Source organism: Vipera ursinii (genome assembly GCF_947247035.1).
Source record: "Vipera ursinii genome assembly, chromosome: 3".
Lineage (NCBI taxonomy): Eukaryota > Metazoa > Chordata > Lepidosauria > Squamata > Viperidae > Vipera > Vipera ursinii.
Window position 1 is genome coordinate 82,929,347 of NC_139516.1, and position 16,430 is coordinate 82,945,776.

The window sequence follows — 16,430 nt, forward strand, 5'->3', positions numbered from 1 at the left end:
TTTTTGCTTTCTTATAAATTATTTCAAAATAATTATAAAATAATATAAATATCCATTATTTGTTGCACTGGATTTGGCATTTTTATCCACCTCTTAAGTCCTTTCCAAGAACCTGGATAGGCAGATGTTATCATTTGATGATGTTCGTTACTCTTATTGTTGTGTTCTTCAGGTTTGGTATGACTTGTTTCGTATTAATTTGCACTTTAAAAAGTGTATATGCTCTTCAGGGGCTGCCTAATCCTAATGGTTCTGCTGAAGAATAATATTCTTAAAGCTGTGTTTTTCTCCATTACGTTTCTCTAAATATATCTTTAAAAAAGGTGTTCTTTTCTTATACAGCTGCTGTTGACAAAGGAGATGACAGAAGACCTACCAAAAAGCCCATATTCAGTAGTTCTCAGGTAAAAAAAACAACACTCATATTTCACAAGATATTCATATTTCTGTATATAAGCATTTGTATATGTTTTTCAAATACAATATGTGCTTTATTTGGGGAGTTGAGCATGGCTTTGAGACTCATATAATTATTGAGTAACTTTAACAAGCAAATAACCATCTATTGACTTCCTTGCGGAGAGTAAGGTTTCTTCACAACACATTGAGATTCAACCTCATAATATATCAGACAGCAGTAATTTGTTGGATCTCTTTTCCTGCATCTCCAGGCTACTGCTGTGTAAAAACCTACTTTCTCAGTTGCAGAGCAAATGCTATGCTAGCTAGCATATGGAGCTTATCCCCTTCATTCATGTCATTACTTACCTGTGATGTCATCCATCATTTGAGAGATATTCTTGAAAGAGAATCTAGCTCAATATGTCCTTGAGGAGAGAAATATACCCAGCTATGTATTTGGTTGCATTTGATAATCATTTAACTTAGAACAGCTAATATTTGGGAAATTAGGGTGATCTGATGCTGGTGCTTTATTTTGAGGTGTGTGTGGGGGGGATTCCATCTGTTCCTTTCAAAAACATTCATCTTGATAGTGCAGTAGTAATCCCTTCAGTGGTCTTTTGCATTTTAGACATGGAATTATTTTATAGTTTCTTCTAGCAGGGACGGAGAATTTGTATCTTCCAGATATGGTTGAACAGCGTCTCTCATAATCTTTAATCATTAGACAGGCTAACTGGAACTGCTGGAATCTATAATTCAACAGCATTCAGAGGACCCCATGTTCTTCCTTTTGAACATAGGAGACAGACTCCAGATTTAAATACAGAATTCTTGATCTGGATTTACTTTTTGTTTATGAACCAGTTCTCTATTGAGAACTCTAATAGAAAGAGTGACTAGTTGTATTTTTGTAGTCAAAGTTTATTTTAACATTGGGCTGAATGAATTTTAATATAAATTATAGTATATTGTATTATATATTGTAAATTCTTGCAAAAAATACATTGCATATTAAAGCAAAACAATTTTTCAAAAATTAAGAATATACTGTGATTAACATTCATGCTGAAATGTATAAATGAATTTTTTACTGTGAGTAACAGTGTTCCTCCCACACTTTTGATCATTTATTATATTTATCTCCTCCATTCTCCTTCAGTTAAACCGATGCTTTGGTGGTACTTGTGGTCTAAAACAGACTCCTTTGGAAGCAAGTAAAAAGGAAATCTCTTGCAGTGATTCCTCTGCTAATCAGGATAAAATGAAATCTGATGCATTAGGAGCATCTGGACACACCTCAGCTACCAATCGAAATAGCAATAATAAAGCTTTGAAGCATGATGATTTAAAGGGGAAAGACAGTAAAAAAGCAGTTTGTAAGCTAATGAAGGAATCCAAAATAGGAGAGAAAATGCCTTCACCAAAGGCTAGAGCTGTTATAAAGCCCAAAGCTGAAAATAATGGAAATGCTAAGAATGAAACATTGTTGGTCAAACAAGAGTCTGACCGGCCATTACCCTCTAGCGGGCACAGAAATGCAGGAAGTAGCAAAATGTCAAAAAACCAAGAAGGTAAAACAACAGGGGCCCGGCCCAAAGTATTCCCAGGAATCTCAAATGTACAAATTAAAGCAAAACCTGTGAAAAAGGCGGTTGGAAAGGAATCTCCTTCTCTCATGAGCACAGATACTCTAAGCAAATCAACCAATTCAAGTCCAGATCTGCGGATGTCCATGGAAAAAGATGACCCCAAAGAGGAAAAAACAGATGAGAGCAAAAAACAGCCAGGTAATAATCAGAAAGTCCCTTTTGATTTGCTGCAGAGTTCCCACACTGAAATGATCTTAAAATGTTTTCTTTTTTTATTACAGTACAAAGAGGTATTAATTATGCCCATTCTTTTTTATATGTTTAATTCGCAATTTTAAAATAAAATGGCAATAGCAAATATAGATGGGCTCTTAGGGAAATCTCTCAAACATATTGGAAGCTGCATGAATATACTTTTGATTAGAGTTAGACAGTGCTTTTTTTGTAAAAGAAAAAGGTGCCGGAACTCACACATGTCATACAACCTGCCTTGCCTAACCTACAAGGTTCCATCCAAAAAAGGTGCCGGAACTCCGTTCTGAGCGTTCTATGAGGAAAAAAAGCCCTGGAGTTAGAATATTTTTCCCTTTTTTCTTTGTATGTCAGTCAGATGAACAATGTGAGTATTAGAGATGATTGAATAGGAACAATTTCAATGCTTGAAGGATTTTCGGATAATCAGTGTTTGTAATACGAACAGGAAAAAGGTTAAAGCTTGTTTATACACATATTTATACAAGATTTATATGGTCTAGAGTCCCATATTTTGTTGTGGATGCCCATATTTTTATTAAATAAATAAGACTGTACACACACAAACTCTCTTGCACACATACACATACATATACTTTTAGCAAATGCTCATTGCTTTTTGTATTCTGTTTTTTTATTATTTTATTGTATAGCTTTGAAAACAAAATCTGGTACGAAGATGACTAATGGAGCCCTTTCCAAAAAAACATGTTAATGACCTTGAGGCTAATAGTCCAACAAACAGGTGCGTTAACAAGGACATTATTAGATTTTTCATGTGCTAGGATTTTAAATCTCTACTGAAAATAAATCCATCAAGTTTGCTTAGTAGAAACATGCATTTGATTCCAAACTTTGTGTTTCAGTCATGTTGTAACTAAAAAAATGGTAACTCTGTTTACATATAGCCAAAACACAAAATCAATGGCTATATCCTTAAATGCAGATTTATGCACTGCTTTCTTATTTATTATTTTAAAAAAAACTAAAGGTTGCTGAGCTCTCTCAAAATTTAGTCAGCCATTTGATCTTAAAAAATGTTCCCAGCTATCATTCTTGGACATTTCATTCCACATATCATTAACAACCCAACTTCATTGTTGTGTCCTTGACTTTATCATATTGCCTTGGGATAATTTCAGGTGGGTGGGTATCATTTACTTTAGCTTGAATAAAAGTAAATGCTTCTTCAGTGTCTGGAAACTTACATTACTAGGGCTTTTTCTTTAATTTTCTAAATTACTTATTATTTATTAAACATATGCTGCCTATCTCACCTATACATGACTCTAGGCAGCTTAAAATCAATATAACACCAATACAGAACATTGCAATAATAAATAGTAACATTAAATTTGGTTTAAACATGGCAAAGATGGGGGAGGAAGGGAGCAAGATGCACAGGGGGAAGAGATAGGATCTTATCCCAGTCCATGTTTTAAGATTATAATTACAATAATCAAACTAATAGAAACTAAAAAAAAGCAGAAAGAGTAAAAAAGGGGAAAGGAAAAGAAAAAATGCAGACAATAAAAATAAAAAAGAGTGAATATAGTAAAGAAAAGAAATATATAATGAAGTGATTTCAACCTTCATTTTAGTAACTTTTCAGCTCCTCTTAATTTATAACCAATGACCTCTTCATTCTATATCCCATATCTTATTTATAAACAAATCCATAAAGCATCATCATTTCGGTTCAGTCAACAAAAGTCCATTAAGGCTTACCCGAAATAACAGCTTACCTATTTTAACCTTGATCAAATAAACCAACAATGTATGTCTTTCTTTTACTTCTAAAAATCTTAATTTTTAATCCATTCAAGGAATGTGATAGAACTTGATTTTTTTATTTTCATTTTTATCCCTTCTCACAAGATTCATCCATTTAATAAGCTCTTTTGTAAATCCAGTATAAAAGAGTTATCCAGAGGATGTTTGGTTTATTATTTATAATTTCCTTTTGATTTTTAAAGCATCAACCAATTTGTCTACCGTCCAATGAAAATATTTTTCCATGTAATTCCTATAGTCTGTAATTGTCTCTAAAAGTTGTCAATTTCATCTCTGTTTTTTCAGATAAAATGTGTTTATCTTCTGCAATTTCTTCCGCAGAGTCTTTTGGACACAGTCTATTCACAGAAGCAAACATCATTGTAGACATTATTGATATTAATGCCTGATTCCATTTTTCAAAATGTTCCTTCAGTATTTCCTGTGTTATAATATTTTATTTCATTTTGTTGATATTTATCAGGTTTAGATATTCTTTAATGAAATATTTAGTTTCCTTTACTGTCCAACTTTTAAAATTGTTCATTTGTTTTATGTCCTAGAAAAAAAATTCAAACCAAGTTATCTTTATAATTAAATCAAAAATCTTATTTCAAATGTATTTGGATTCTTTTTATAACTTTTTAAGATCCAAGTCTTAATAAACTTTCTGCTGTTTATTTTTTTAAAAATAACCTCATAGTTAAAAATTCTTTTCATTAAGGTTTGAAGGCATACTCAGCCGGTGTTTTAAGACTTTCCAAAGGTTTCTTAATAGCTGAAAAGTAGTTAATAAACAATTTCCAAATATGATTAGAAAAGGATGTGAACCTAGTGCCCTTTTAAAGGAGCCAAACAAGATTTGAGCAATATGACTATTCCATCCTCTCCCGGTGCTTAAAATTTGTCAGAGACCTGTGTCCTGCAGTCTTCTTGCAAGGAGTAACTGTTTCAAGTACTTGGGAGTGATCCATGCCCATTTTTATCCAGAGAGGTTTGAAAAGTCAGTCTACTCACCATCACTTCAGTTTTCACTGTAGATGTCAATTCTGCTTTATGCAGAGCCATCTTATGTCCACAATTTTCTCCTCCAGAAGTCACATTACTGGGGCTTTTGGACAAAATGCTTACCCTAATTAGAGTAGACTTTCTTGTATAATGATAAAACAGATCTTTGGAGCTTTAATAATATTCAGATATGGAAAACCAAGCAGTCTAGTCATTGACAGTTTGGAATGTCTACAAACTTTGTGTTGGGGGTTTGGGGATTCTGATTTTGTTTGTAAAGACGTTAGCTACTTTTTTAAACAGCATGTAAGCCATTTCATGTGTTTATGCATCCTACTGTAGCTGTGGATAGAGTCTCTGTGGTCCTCCAGATATTGCTGAACTCCAGTTCTGCGTAGCCCAGCTACTGATGAGGAATGTTATGGACTATAGTTTGGCAATAATTGGTGGGCCACAATTTCCCAGCTTTATTCAAAATCTTTAAACTTGCAAATAAAACAAAGTGTCTGTTAATTTCAGTGTTACAAAGAAATGTACTGGGAAAGGCAACAATGAACACATACCACAAGCAGTTGTGAAGAAAAGGGGAAATGAAGCTGGCAGTTCTGTGTCTCAGCAGAAGACAAAAAATATAGCTAATGCTACAAAAAATCAAGGTAAACTTAAGTTGAGTAACTATCATTTGACTAAGTTTTCTGTTTGGGAATTTTTGTACACAAGAGTCTTAACAACTGAATGGACAATGTTATGTATAGTTTGTGTGCGTAAACCTCATTGAGGACTAAAGGGATTCATTCCAAAGTAGCAGCCATTGTATTGGAACCTGTTAAAAAAATTGGGGAGATTGTGGCTATGTGGTGGATTGGATATTCTTTAAAAATTAACAATGCAGTTCCTGTGACAACTGCATTCTATCCATCAAAGCATAGTAATTATGGATAGAGTCATAGAAGTATTTTCTCAGGTCTGTAACAATGTACATTTCACCACAAAGGAGGTTAAGTGCACAACCAATAAATAACAGCAAATTTTAATATAAAACCTATTATGTATTTTTACATATTTTTTAAAAATGTATTTTAATGTGACAGCTGTACTATTTGAATTAGTAATTTAATATCAAACGTCTGTTCAGTGGTTTGGTTTCTTGAAAGATTATTTGAGAATCAAATCAAGAATGCTGGGCCAAAGCAAATTCCATTTTTTTCCTCTCTCCTGGATTCCCAAGGAACCTGCTCCCAATATCCTGCTAACTTAAATGCATTCTATCCTCCCTTCGTCCCTGAAATGCCATTGCCTGTCATCTTGCGGTGCAAGATGATTTAGCCCTGGTGCTCCCATTGCTACAGACATCATCTGGCATATTTTACCTTCTGATATCCCTCTGTCTGTTTTTTATTCTTACAAACACATTGATATAATGTGACTTTCCAACTGCAATCTTTATATCAGGATTCATAAAGCATAGTGTATATTGCTCAAAAAAGATAATTATTAATCATGCCTATATTTTGGCCTAGTACCTGCTAATTCTTTTGAACATGAAATACTGATTTGCTTTGTCTGTTTGAACATCCTTTTTTCCTGGTCTTTGTTCCATTTCCCCCTTTTTGGAGGGAGAATATAAAATATTACTGTTTTTCCCCCACTGATAATTTTTGGGGTTTTATATATATATATGAGTTTTCTTAACAATAAACCTTAGTAAATGGAATGTAACATAAGTCTAATATGTTGCCTTTTTAGGTCTACAAGGAGATTTGTCAAATCCACTTAAGGCTGCTCTTTCTCCAAAACAGATTGAAGAGAATGGTGTGACACAAGATATGACACTAACTTCACTGAAGAAAAAAGCTAAATCTTCACAAGCAACCTCAGTTAAAGCTACTGTAAAAATAGTAACAACCAAAACCCAAACTCATTCAAAGAAGACTGAAATGACAAACAGTAAGGAACAAAAACAGAAAACAGCTAGCGTTCTAAAACCTCCATCAGGCCAGAAGTCTCCCAGAGCCGAATCATCACTTCCAAAAATCATACATGGGGTAGAGCAAAAGAATTCCGATCTTAAACTTGAAAATCCTACTTTGGAAGATCAACCGTGTGGCAATCACCAATTCAATCCAGAGGACAAAAATGATAGCGGGGCATCTTTACCTGAATCACAAAGGCAGGATATATCTATTTTGGGAGAAAATATTCCCCTTGAAGAAGTAGGTTGCAAGGGAGAATTGGAAGCTTCTTTGGTTTCAGAGCTGAGCATGTCAATGAAGCACGATGAGGCAGCCAAACAAATTCGTGAAAATGAGGATGATAAATCTCCCGTAAATGAAAAGATGGAGCAATGTACCCTTGAATTGCATCCTACTAAATGTCATGAGGGTTTTGCACATGGGAACATTAACCAAAATGCCACCCATTGGACTTTAAATGAAATGGGAAAATGCCAAACACTTCCAGAGTCTGTTGCTTGCCAGAGTTTCTTAGAAACTTTAACAAAAAATGGGAACCGTTTAGTACAAGGAACACCACTTGCCTACTTTGATAACTCGGAACCTGAAAAGGATATTAGCCAGGTGAATGGCCCATCGCACAGGCTATCAAAAATTGTCACTGATGGTTCCAACTGTGAACATGAAGAGAAAAAATCCTCTACTTCCCAAACCTTTGTGATAGATTCTGAAAGTGCTGATGAGCTTTCTGATAAGTCTGCCTTGACTGACTCACAGTTGGCTACGGTGGAATCAGAGCCTGCGTCAAAATCTTACGTAGAGCAAGTTGCAGAAAAATGCTCGTCTAAAGATACTGACGCTACAGAAACTCCAGAAAGCCATGACAATTCAGAGGCTCCATTTGCCGATCAATGGAATATAAGTTCCAGCGCGCTTGATCCGAAAGAAAGTCCTGAATCAGATACTGGTAGTGCAACCACGTCATCAGATGATATCAAGCCAAGATCAGAAGATTACGACGCAGGCGGTTCTCAGGATGATGAGGGATCAAATGAAAGGGGAATTTCAAAATGCAGTACCATGTTATGCCATGATTTCCTTGGCAGAAGCAGTAGTGACACAAGTACACCTGAAGAACTAAAAATGTATGACACAAGTCTAAGAATAGAAGTTAAAATGAAAAAAGAAAGCTCTGAAATCTTCCGGGTAATATCCACGAGCGATGAGGAAATCCCTAGAAAAAAGCCTGAAACCGCATGGTTGCGTCAGAGTGGAGAAAGACAAAGTGGATCCGCTGGTGGTAGCACTAATTTTGCCACCATACAATTTCCTCAAGAAGCCGATCAGATCTCTTCTTCAGCGGACGAGACAGAAGAGGAAAAGTCTGAAAATGAAAATGCTGCAGACAAAATGCCTCCATCAGAAGTTCCTGTTCAGCAGTTCCACGGGATAGTGAATCTAGCATTCGATGATGCAACAGAAAACGATATTGAAAGTCGAGAATTCTCTGCCACTAAAAATTTTAAGCGCTCCCTATTACTGTCAGTGGACGAATGTGAAGAGCTGGGATCCGATGATGGTGCAGAGATTCATACTCCTCTGCAATGCACTCTGGATGCTGCAACACCTTCTGAGGTCTTTGATAGGGTTTCCCATGAGCACCAGAGCAAAACATTTTATTCAAGATATTCATTGGAGATTGAGGATGGGTTCCTGGATTGTAAGGGAGATGACAAAGAAAAGTTGCACAAAAATGAAAAGCCCTCTATAGATCCTCAGGACAGTGATCATACCATAAAAGATACTCTAGTTACTTCAGTTACAGAGCAAACATGCATGGAGAAAGCTGAGAAAATAGGGCAAAGCCAACCTTCCACCGAAGTTAAGGGTGAAGGAAATAATGGCTTTCAGTGCAATAAATTTTTAGATAACGACACAAAAACTCAAGGAAGACCTTGCCACTTGGATCTTCATCAACTTGATAATGCTGACTTACAGAAGAACAGCTCTGCAAAACCTGTAGATCCTTATAAGAGTCACTTCCTGGCTCAGGAAGGTAACATGAAAGAGTCAGCATCCCCTGAATACATTGACACTGCTTTACTTGCAGGTAATGTACAGAAATAAAAAAAAATTAAATTCCTTGAAATATTAAGTATTAATGGAATATTAGAGTTATAGCTGGGACTGAGTTTAAATTCTAGTAAATCCCTTAGGAATTTTATGCAGACTCCTATGAAGTTCATATTCTGAATAGTCAAGAATATGTTGTTAACTTGCAGTTCCTGTGGGTAGTTGGTAATGTTATCTTGGATAAAATAAAGAGCAGGCTGCGGTTCTATTCTTGAGCCTATTTTTTTTTCCAGAAGGACATTAGCAGCTCATATATCCATTTGTTTGAAAAACTATATGATTCATAAATATACATACATACATACATACATATATATATATATAATCTATTAAAGTGGGATGTGCAATAAATTTGTTAATTTAAAGTGTTCTGCATTGTTAAGCTGAATAGATATATTGATTACTACAGTTTCTGTTTTGCACAAAGTTGGGGATTAGTCTTGTACTGTTGTAATCAGTGGGGCTTTAACATTGACTTCAGAGGAAGCTAGTCTGCACCCTGAAATACTTTCAGGATATTCTTAAATTATGCTAGCTAGGGGATCATTTTTTTTAAAAAAAGAGAAAGATTATGCTTTAGAAACCAACAAATATATCTAAATGTATGCTTGCTTCATATAGTTAGGTAACTTCTTGTCTAGTTTTATGTTTCTTAAAACAGTAATTCAGCTCGATATCCCAATACACACAGTGCACCTGAATGTTTTTTTAATTTCTGTGTATCAAAACATTTAAAACAATTTGTGTTCTGAATGATATAATTGATCAAGTTGTAACTCTTATTTTTGTTTGCTTGCTTGTTCTTGCTTGCAGCTGTCCTCTTTGCATGTACAGTATACTACTTTAAGTATAAGCTTATGGGAGCAGGGGAAAGATTTTTTTTTTGTCACCTTTGAAGATGACTTGGCTGAAGTCATTGTTCTCAGTGAATATATCTCCCTTCTCTTTCCTTTCCTCTTTTATTTTGTTCCTCCCCTTTCCTCTTTATACTCTGTTTCTTCCTATTTTAAGTTGCAGCTTTAGTGGTTTAGAAATCCATGTGCATTAAATGTTGGTTTACACAACTTACCTCTTTCTGTATTAGAATTTTTTCTAATTCTGAAGGTACAGTATATTGTTAATTGCCAGTGGTAACTTTATGTATAAGCCATATTTTGTTTCATTTATTTTTTAAACACACAACTTAAAAGCTACAATTTTTGTGAACTTTTGTATGCAGTTACATTTTCTTCTTACTTCTTTATTTGGTTGTAATTGTCCTACTGCACTGAATTAAGTAACCTGTACACACACGCTACAAAGAAAGTCAAAACTTGTACAATTTTTACAATGTGTAGTATTATGAATTATTTCAGGAGACATAGATGATTGTGACAGATTGACACAAACCTGCATGTATGAGCATCGGCCTCCAAAAACCCTATCTCCAATATATGAGATGGATGTTGGAGAAGCTTTTGAGCAGAGCATGGAGTCTGAAGTGAATTTTCTAGATATGGATTTTGAAGATCAACAGTTTGCCGAACAGGACTGGACTCTTCTCAGGCAATTGTTATCTGACCAGGAATCAAACTTGGACATCAAAACTTCTGTTCCCGAAGACCTTAACTTAGCACAGTATCTCATCAACCAAACACTATTTCTGGCGCGAGACACTTCACAACCTCAGGGTAAAGCACAGTTTGACACTTTCAGTAAGTGGACTGAACTAATATCTCCACTGGATGATTCTTCAGCAAGTATCACAGTGGCAAGTTTTTCTTCAGAAGACTGTTCTTCCCCACATGGGGAGTGGACAATTCTTGAACTGGAAACCCATCACTAAGGTATCTGTTTGATACAGGACTCCTCTCTTTTTCTTTCCCTCCCTCTGCAAGTAAATATTTTGCAATATTTCCTATAACTATTATATCGGTCAAGCATGAATGATCCAATTCTAATTAAAACATTATTTGCAGGTAAAATCATTTAAGTGGATATTTCATTTGCAGCCATTTTTGGTTTGTTTTTCTTGACTTCTTAGGAAGAATTCTGTATGGAAAAAAATCTTGGCTTAGTGTAACCTTACTTACCACTAAGTCATACCTTCCTAGATGTTCAATGAATTAAAATAGGAATGCAAAAAGAGTCGTGCTACCAATTTTTTCTTGTATCATTCTGCATTTAGTAGCTTCAAATAAGAGATCCATAGTGATTATGTCAAGATGTGTGCCAACAGTATTTTAAATACTAGATATGTATTTATGTTTGAATTTGCAGGAAACTTTTGATGCAACTGTTTCTGAATTTCTTTATAAATAGCATGTAGGTTTGTTTTCCCTGACTTGTTTTTGTATCTTTTTTGTTCTGAAAACTTTCAATAAATTTTTAAATTGCTTAAAAATTAGGCTACACGTAACTATTATTGGAATGAATGATAATTCTTATTTTTAGAGAAGAAAAATGTGGTGTTGGTAAAAAAAGCATACAGTAATTAACAATTCCTCTTTTTGGAGAAAATGAAGGTGACTAGCAATTTTCAAATAGGATGTATGTATGTCACTCTTGATAACTCTGCTACAAGGAAATTAATCCAAGCAAGTGCAGGAACAAAGCAACATGTCTACCAGATTTTTAGAAAGTTTTTTTTTCATTAAACCTCTGTGATGAAATTTTTTTATTTGAAAATAAAATTATTTTGCAGTTAATTTGTAAGATGATTTAATGTTACTTTGCCTTCAGCATGTATGTTAATTCTTGAGTGAGGGAAACATTTTACTTAAACTAAAATAATTTGAGTCCAAGAATTGAATCCAATTTATTATTGCAAGAAAAAGCAGGGGGGGAAACTTTGTAGGGACTTCTGTTGGAATATCACTGAGATGTACTTGGTGCTGCATAGCTTGGGATTAGATGCATCCTAGTCTTGGTATGGAAAACTGTTTATTTCTTTTACAATATGTTGAATGCTCCATGGGTCCACTGGTTTCTTCCATTCCTATAGAACTGCTAGCCTTCCTTGTATTGCTATAATGAAGGAATTGTAAACTACAATATCCCAACTTCATATTTTTGAAGGAAATTGTAGAAAGAATTGCAGGTGATCTTCATTGTGGTACTTGATATAGTAGTTGTATCACAAGTGAATATTAATACCTAAAATGATATTTATAAATCATCCTTCCTTTTCATATCTTGAATGCATAAATTTTTAAGTTCAACTGAACTTCAAAAAACACAGAGCTAAATTTGGAACACTACAGACTAATTGAATGTTATTATAGGAGGAAATATGAACTAGGCAGATAATGAAATAATCTTACAGGTTTTATGTACTCCATTCTCTTGAAATATTCTTAACTTGTTCCCACAGAACCATATAAGGCATTAGAACCCTTGCCCCTAATTGTCAGGTTCTTTAGAGGCATTGTGTTATTCCTTCATTCTACAGATTAGCACAGTTTAAAATTGGTAGGTTCTCCTTTTTCATCAATGCCAACAAATATCTTTAGCCTTTAGCGATGAAAATTCTATGATCATTGCCTTCTGTGATCAAAAGTGGAATTGTGTAGGTGTAAGTTGCATTGTTCACAAATTGGTATGATGATACCATGCCACATTCATACTGCTATTCTTAGAGGATGGCTCATAGATTTATACTGAAGGGAACAAAGCAATGTTTATCTGCTGCTTGCTCAATTATATTGAAGCAAGTTTTTGAAGTGAGCTCAGATGATAATACTTTTAACTAGAGGACTATATTTGTGACACACATGCAACCCATAAATATCCCATTGATCCCCACTTCATCTCCACAAGATACATAATTAAATTCTGTAAATCAATACTCCACTCATTCTCACTTAGAGAATACCACCTAGATAGGAGAATTAAACTACCACTCAGCTATAAAGCTGGCTAGAAACTCATATAGCCTCATCTAACTTACTGAATTCCCAAATCTAAATCTTCACTATTCCCACTTCAAATAATAGATGGAGGCTGAGACAACTGAATATGTCTTTTACCACATTTTCATCCAGTACAAATAATTGTAGCACAGGGATAAATGCTTTGAGCACTAAAACAAGATTATTTTTCTAAACTCTTCAGTTTTGCTTTCCCCAATCTGGTGCTAATTAATTTGGATTAGATTTCCAAAAATTTCATGTCAGAGAAATCTGATTTAGGTGTTCCTGGACAACTCAACACTTTTGCACAACTGATATGGTTTCACTAAATCCAAAAAATCTTATTCTTCTTGTATGTAGTGGAAACTAATTAAAGATAAACTACTACAGCATACTGATAATCTTATATTGATGATGAGATAAAATGTGAGAAACATTTTGAATACACAGTACTTTTTAAACATTGAGTATTGTTATTTGAAAAGTCTACCCTGAAATTATTGCAGAAGATGTAAAATATACTAGTCAATATTAATAAGCAAGCAGTAATAATTGTTTATTAATGCAGATATCAACACAAAGGGAAAAAGATTTAGAAACTTAAATGTGTCAAACATGCCAGATGAATAACTATTGTTTAAAATTTCAGGATTAATTTGCAATCAATAAAACATTATAATTTCTATGCCATGGAAGAGTTGATTTTTATTTCCAGAAGGAGTTCAGTTTGCTCATTACAGAGCTTGCTTTTCTGTTTTGAATGAAGATCATTCATATTCTATACTGTAATATAAATAGTAGTTGTATAATAGTTAAACATTGTAGAAAGTAGCAATACATAACATTTGTATTACAATTGGTTCTAAGGTGTTGTTGTTTTTTTAAAAAAACCTTTTACTGATTACAAAAAAAAACAAAATTAGAAAAGAAATGGAGGACCCAAGCTAAATCTTTGAGAGTAGAGAAGAAAATAATACTCCTAAGCCTGAGCCCTAAAAAATTATTAGTTTCTACATATTTGGTACAGATCTAGAGATAACACAAAATGGAAAGCATTTAAGCAACTCTTTCATTTTTGAAATAAAAAGCAGAAGAACAAAGCTTTATACAGATCTATGAAATATGGATCACCTAATGACAAAATTGGGTAGGTTTCTCTTTTAAACAATATGGAAATTTTACTTTTTCTAAAAATATTTCTAAAATATATCTATAAACTCACAAATGAAGAAAGGTACACTAAGATAATACAAATGTGACTACTCAATCACTTCTTATATGGGAAACTTTTACCAAATTTACCGGTACTTCATATAGTAGAGACGCAATATTTGTAGGTGAAAATATAGCTTTTGTCCAGTTTCCAAAATCATGTCTTAAAAAAAGACAGTTTTCTGTATCTCTTTACTCTTGCCTATTGAGGTTTGTAGCTAAATTTTCATACCCCTGCAATAGTGTTTTAATACTATCAGAAAGTATTTCTTTGCACCCAAGGCCATTGCTCCCATTATACAGGTTCACATTCAGCAGTCTTCATTAAATATTGCAAACATCTCCAATCCTTCATTTTTTTTTCTGAAGTACTGAGGGATCATTATTATTGTCCTTGTGTTGGCCCAGCCCAAAACTGGGTGGTTCATTTCTCTTGGTGTGAGTTAGTTAGCCAATAATCATACAGAGGTGGGTGGGAAGATATGAAGAACTTTTTTATCTGTACAGAAGTCAAGAACTAATATTTGGGATTAAAGCAAGCGTGTCCTACATATCCTCACAGTAGGTTTAGATCTCATCAGATTACACCATCAGTTCTGATTGGTTGAATACACTTACCTCAACTTCAGGCAAACTCTTCTCTGTCTCTGGGCAGATTTCCAAACTTCCTCATGGGGGCACCCAGTGACTTATGCTAACCTGTATTAGACCTTTAATACTTTTCTTCTTCCTAGAAATTACCAACAGTATCTCTTTACTGTGGTGCCATCACTTGTGCCCAATTTTGCACAAATGGAAGTGCTTTCTGTTAGTAAAACTATTTCCAAACTAAGGTTAGTCACTGAGATGCATGCTGGGAGCCGCATTCCCAAAACAATGGTTTAGCCTAGGACAAATTTTATTTTACTTAATTATATTTAGTCATAATTAACCATCACTAATACAACTATTTTCCAACCATTATTAATAAACTCCCTCTTTTGTTGTGTATAAAAATGAGAGTTTTGCACCTTTTCACTGTACCTCTGTGTGAGCTGTAGATAGAATTGCTGACTAGCCTGAGTCATACAATTAACAAAGGCATTGTTTGCTTAAATTCAGTTTGTTTGTTTAGATCATAATTGCTATTATAAAGGGGGGGAGACTTAGTTTGCAATAAAACCCTATCAAAATCTCATGCAGATCACACTGTGAAAAACCCTAACTTAGTATCTTCAGTGATCCACTCAAATTTTCTTCTGCTAGCAAACCATAAAAAAACCCCAAAACCTCCAGGCTTAGTCAGCAGGTTGCAAATCCCGTTGAAATAGTCTTCTATATGGCAAGTTATTTCTCTCATTTCACTGGCATATCTTATTAGACAAAATCCATCAGGAAGTCTTGTTAATTGAGTTAAGAACCAGCAGTGTGAAAAACTCAGCCCAAGGCATAGGCAGCCATGCTGGGTTTCTTCATCATAAAATCCAGCTGCGTGACCTTGGGCCAATTTTACTCTCCCAGCCCAATGCACCTCAGAGAGTGGATGTTGTGAGGAAAATAGGAGGAAGAAGGTGTGTTAGATACGTTTGCTGCCTTGCATGATTTTTAAACATAATAAAGGCAGAATATATATAAATAGAGGCCCCAAAACAATCCAATCTCCACCCCCTTCTTAGCCGAATGGGAGGGATTCCAGTCATGATCTGACCTCCATTTTGAAAAATTGCCTCAAGCATAAATAGGGATTAATGAATTAGAAAGATTTAAACCACTGCCTGTGTCAAAGACAAAACCGACCTTACACTGCATTGTCCTTGGATTCTGTTTTCATCCATTTTGATTGTAAAGCCTACCTCACTTTTTATTCATGTTAACTAATGCTGCCTAACAGTCTTGTTTTTGTAAGTAAATCGAACTGAGAATGGGAATTGATGGTGCATGATTTTTATTTCTCCACTCAGTGGCACTTTCTTTGCTGCATGCCAGACAGAATGAACCTGCCTGTCATTACTGCTGCTGATAGTAAGAGGTGTTTTTTCCCCTCAATAAGCTTCTATGTATGAATCTGTTAACCAGGCTCAGAAGTAGTGATTATTCCCACATCATCCAGTGAGCTTTAGGGACTAAATTATACTATAGTATAATCCCAGTCTTTGATTCATTTTATTGTGCCCCTTAACGTCCTAATTGAAGAGCAACATAGTCATGATATATTAATAGTTAATCCATTAAAGAAA

At 34.5% G+C, this 16,430-nt stretch overlaps 1 protein-coding gene across 1 annotated transcript in view; it reads left to right on the forward strand.

Annotated features, from left to right (window-relative positions):
- BTBD8 (BTB domain containing 8) overlaps positions 1–11,430 on the forward strand; it is a 52,136-nt gene extending 40,706 nt beyond the window's left edge. The window contains 7 exon segments of the mRNA XM_083359308.1: positions 343–404; positions 1,565–2,192; positions 2,900–2,946; positions 2,948–2,991; positions 5,547–5,683; positions 6,774–9,089; positions 10,468–11,430. Of these exon segments, the coding sequence (XP_083215434.1) occupies positions 343–404; positions 1,565–2,192; positions 2,900–2,946; positions 2,948–2,991; positions 5,547–5,683; positions 6,774–9,089; positions 10,468–10,937 (3,704 nt within the window). The 3' untranslated portion in view covers positions 10,938–11,430.
- Positions 11,431–16,430: the final 5,000 nt, after the last annotated feature.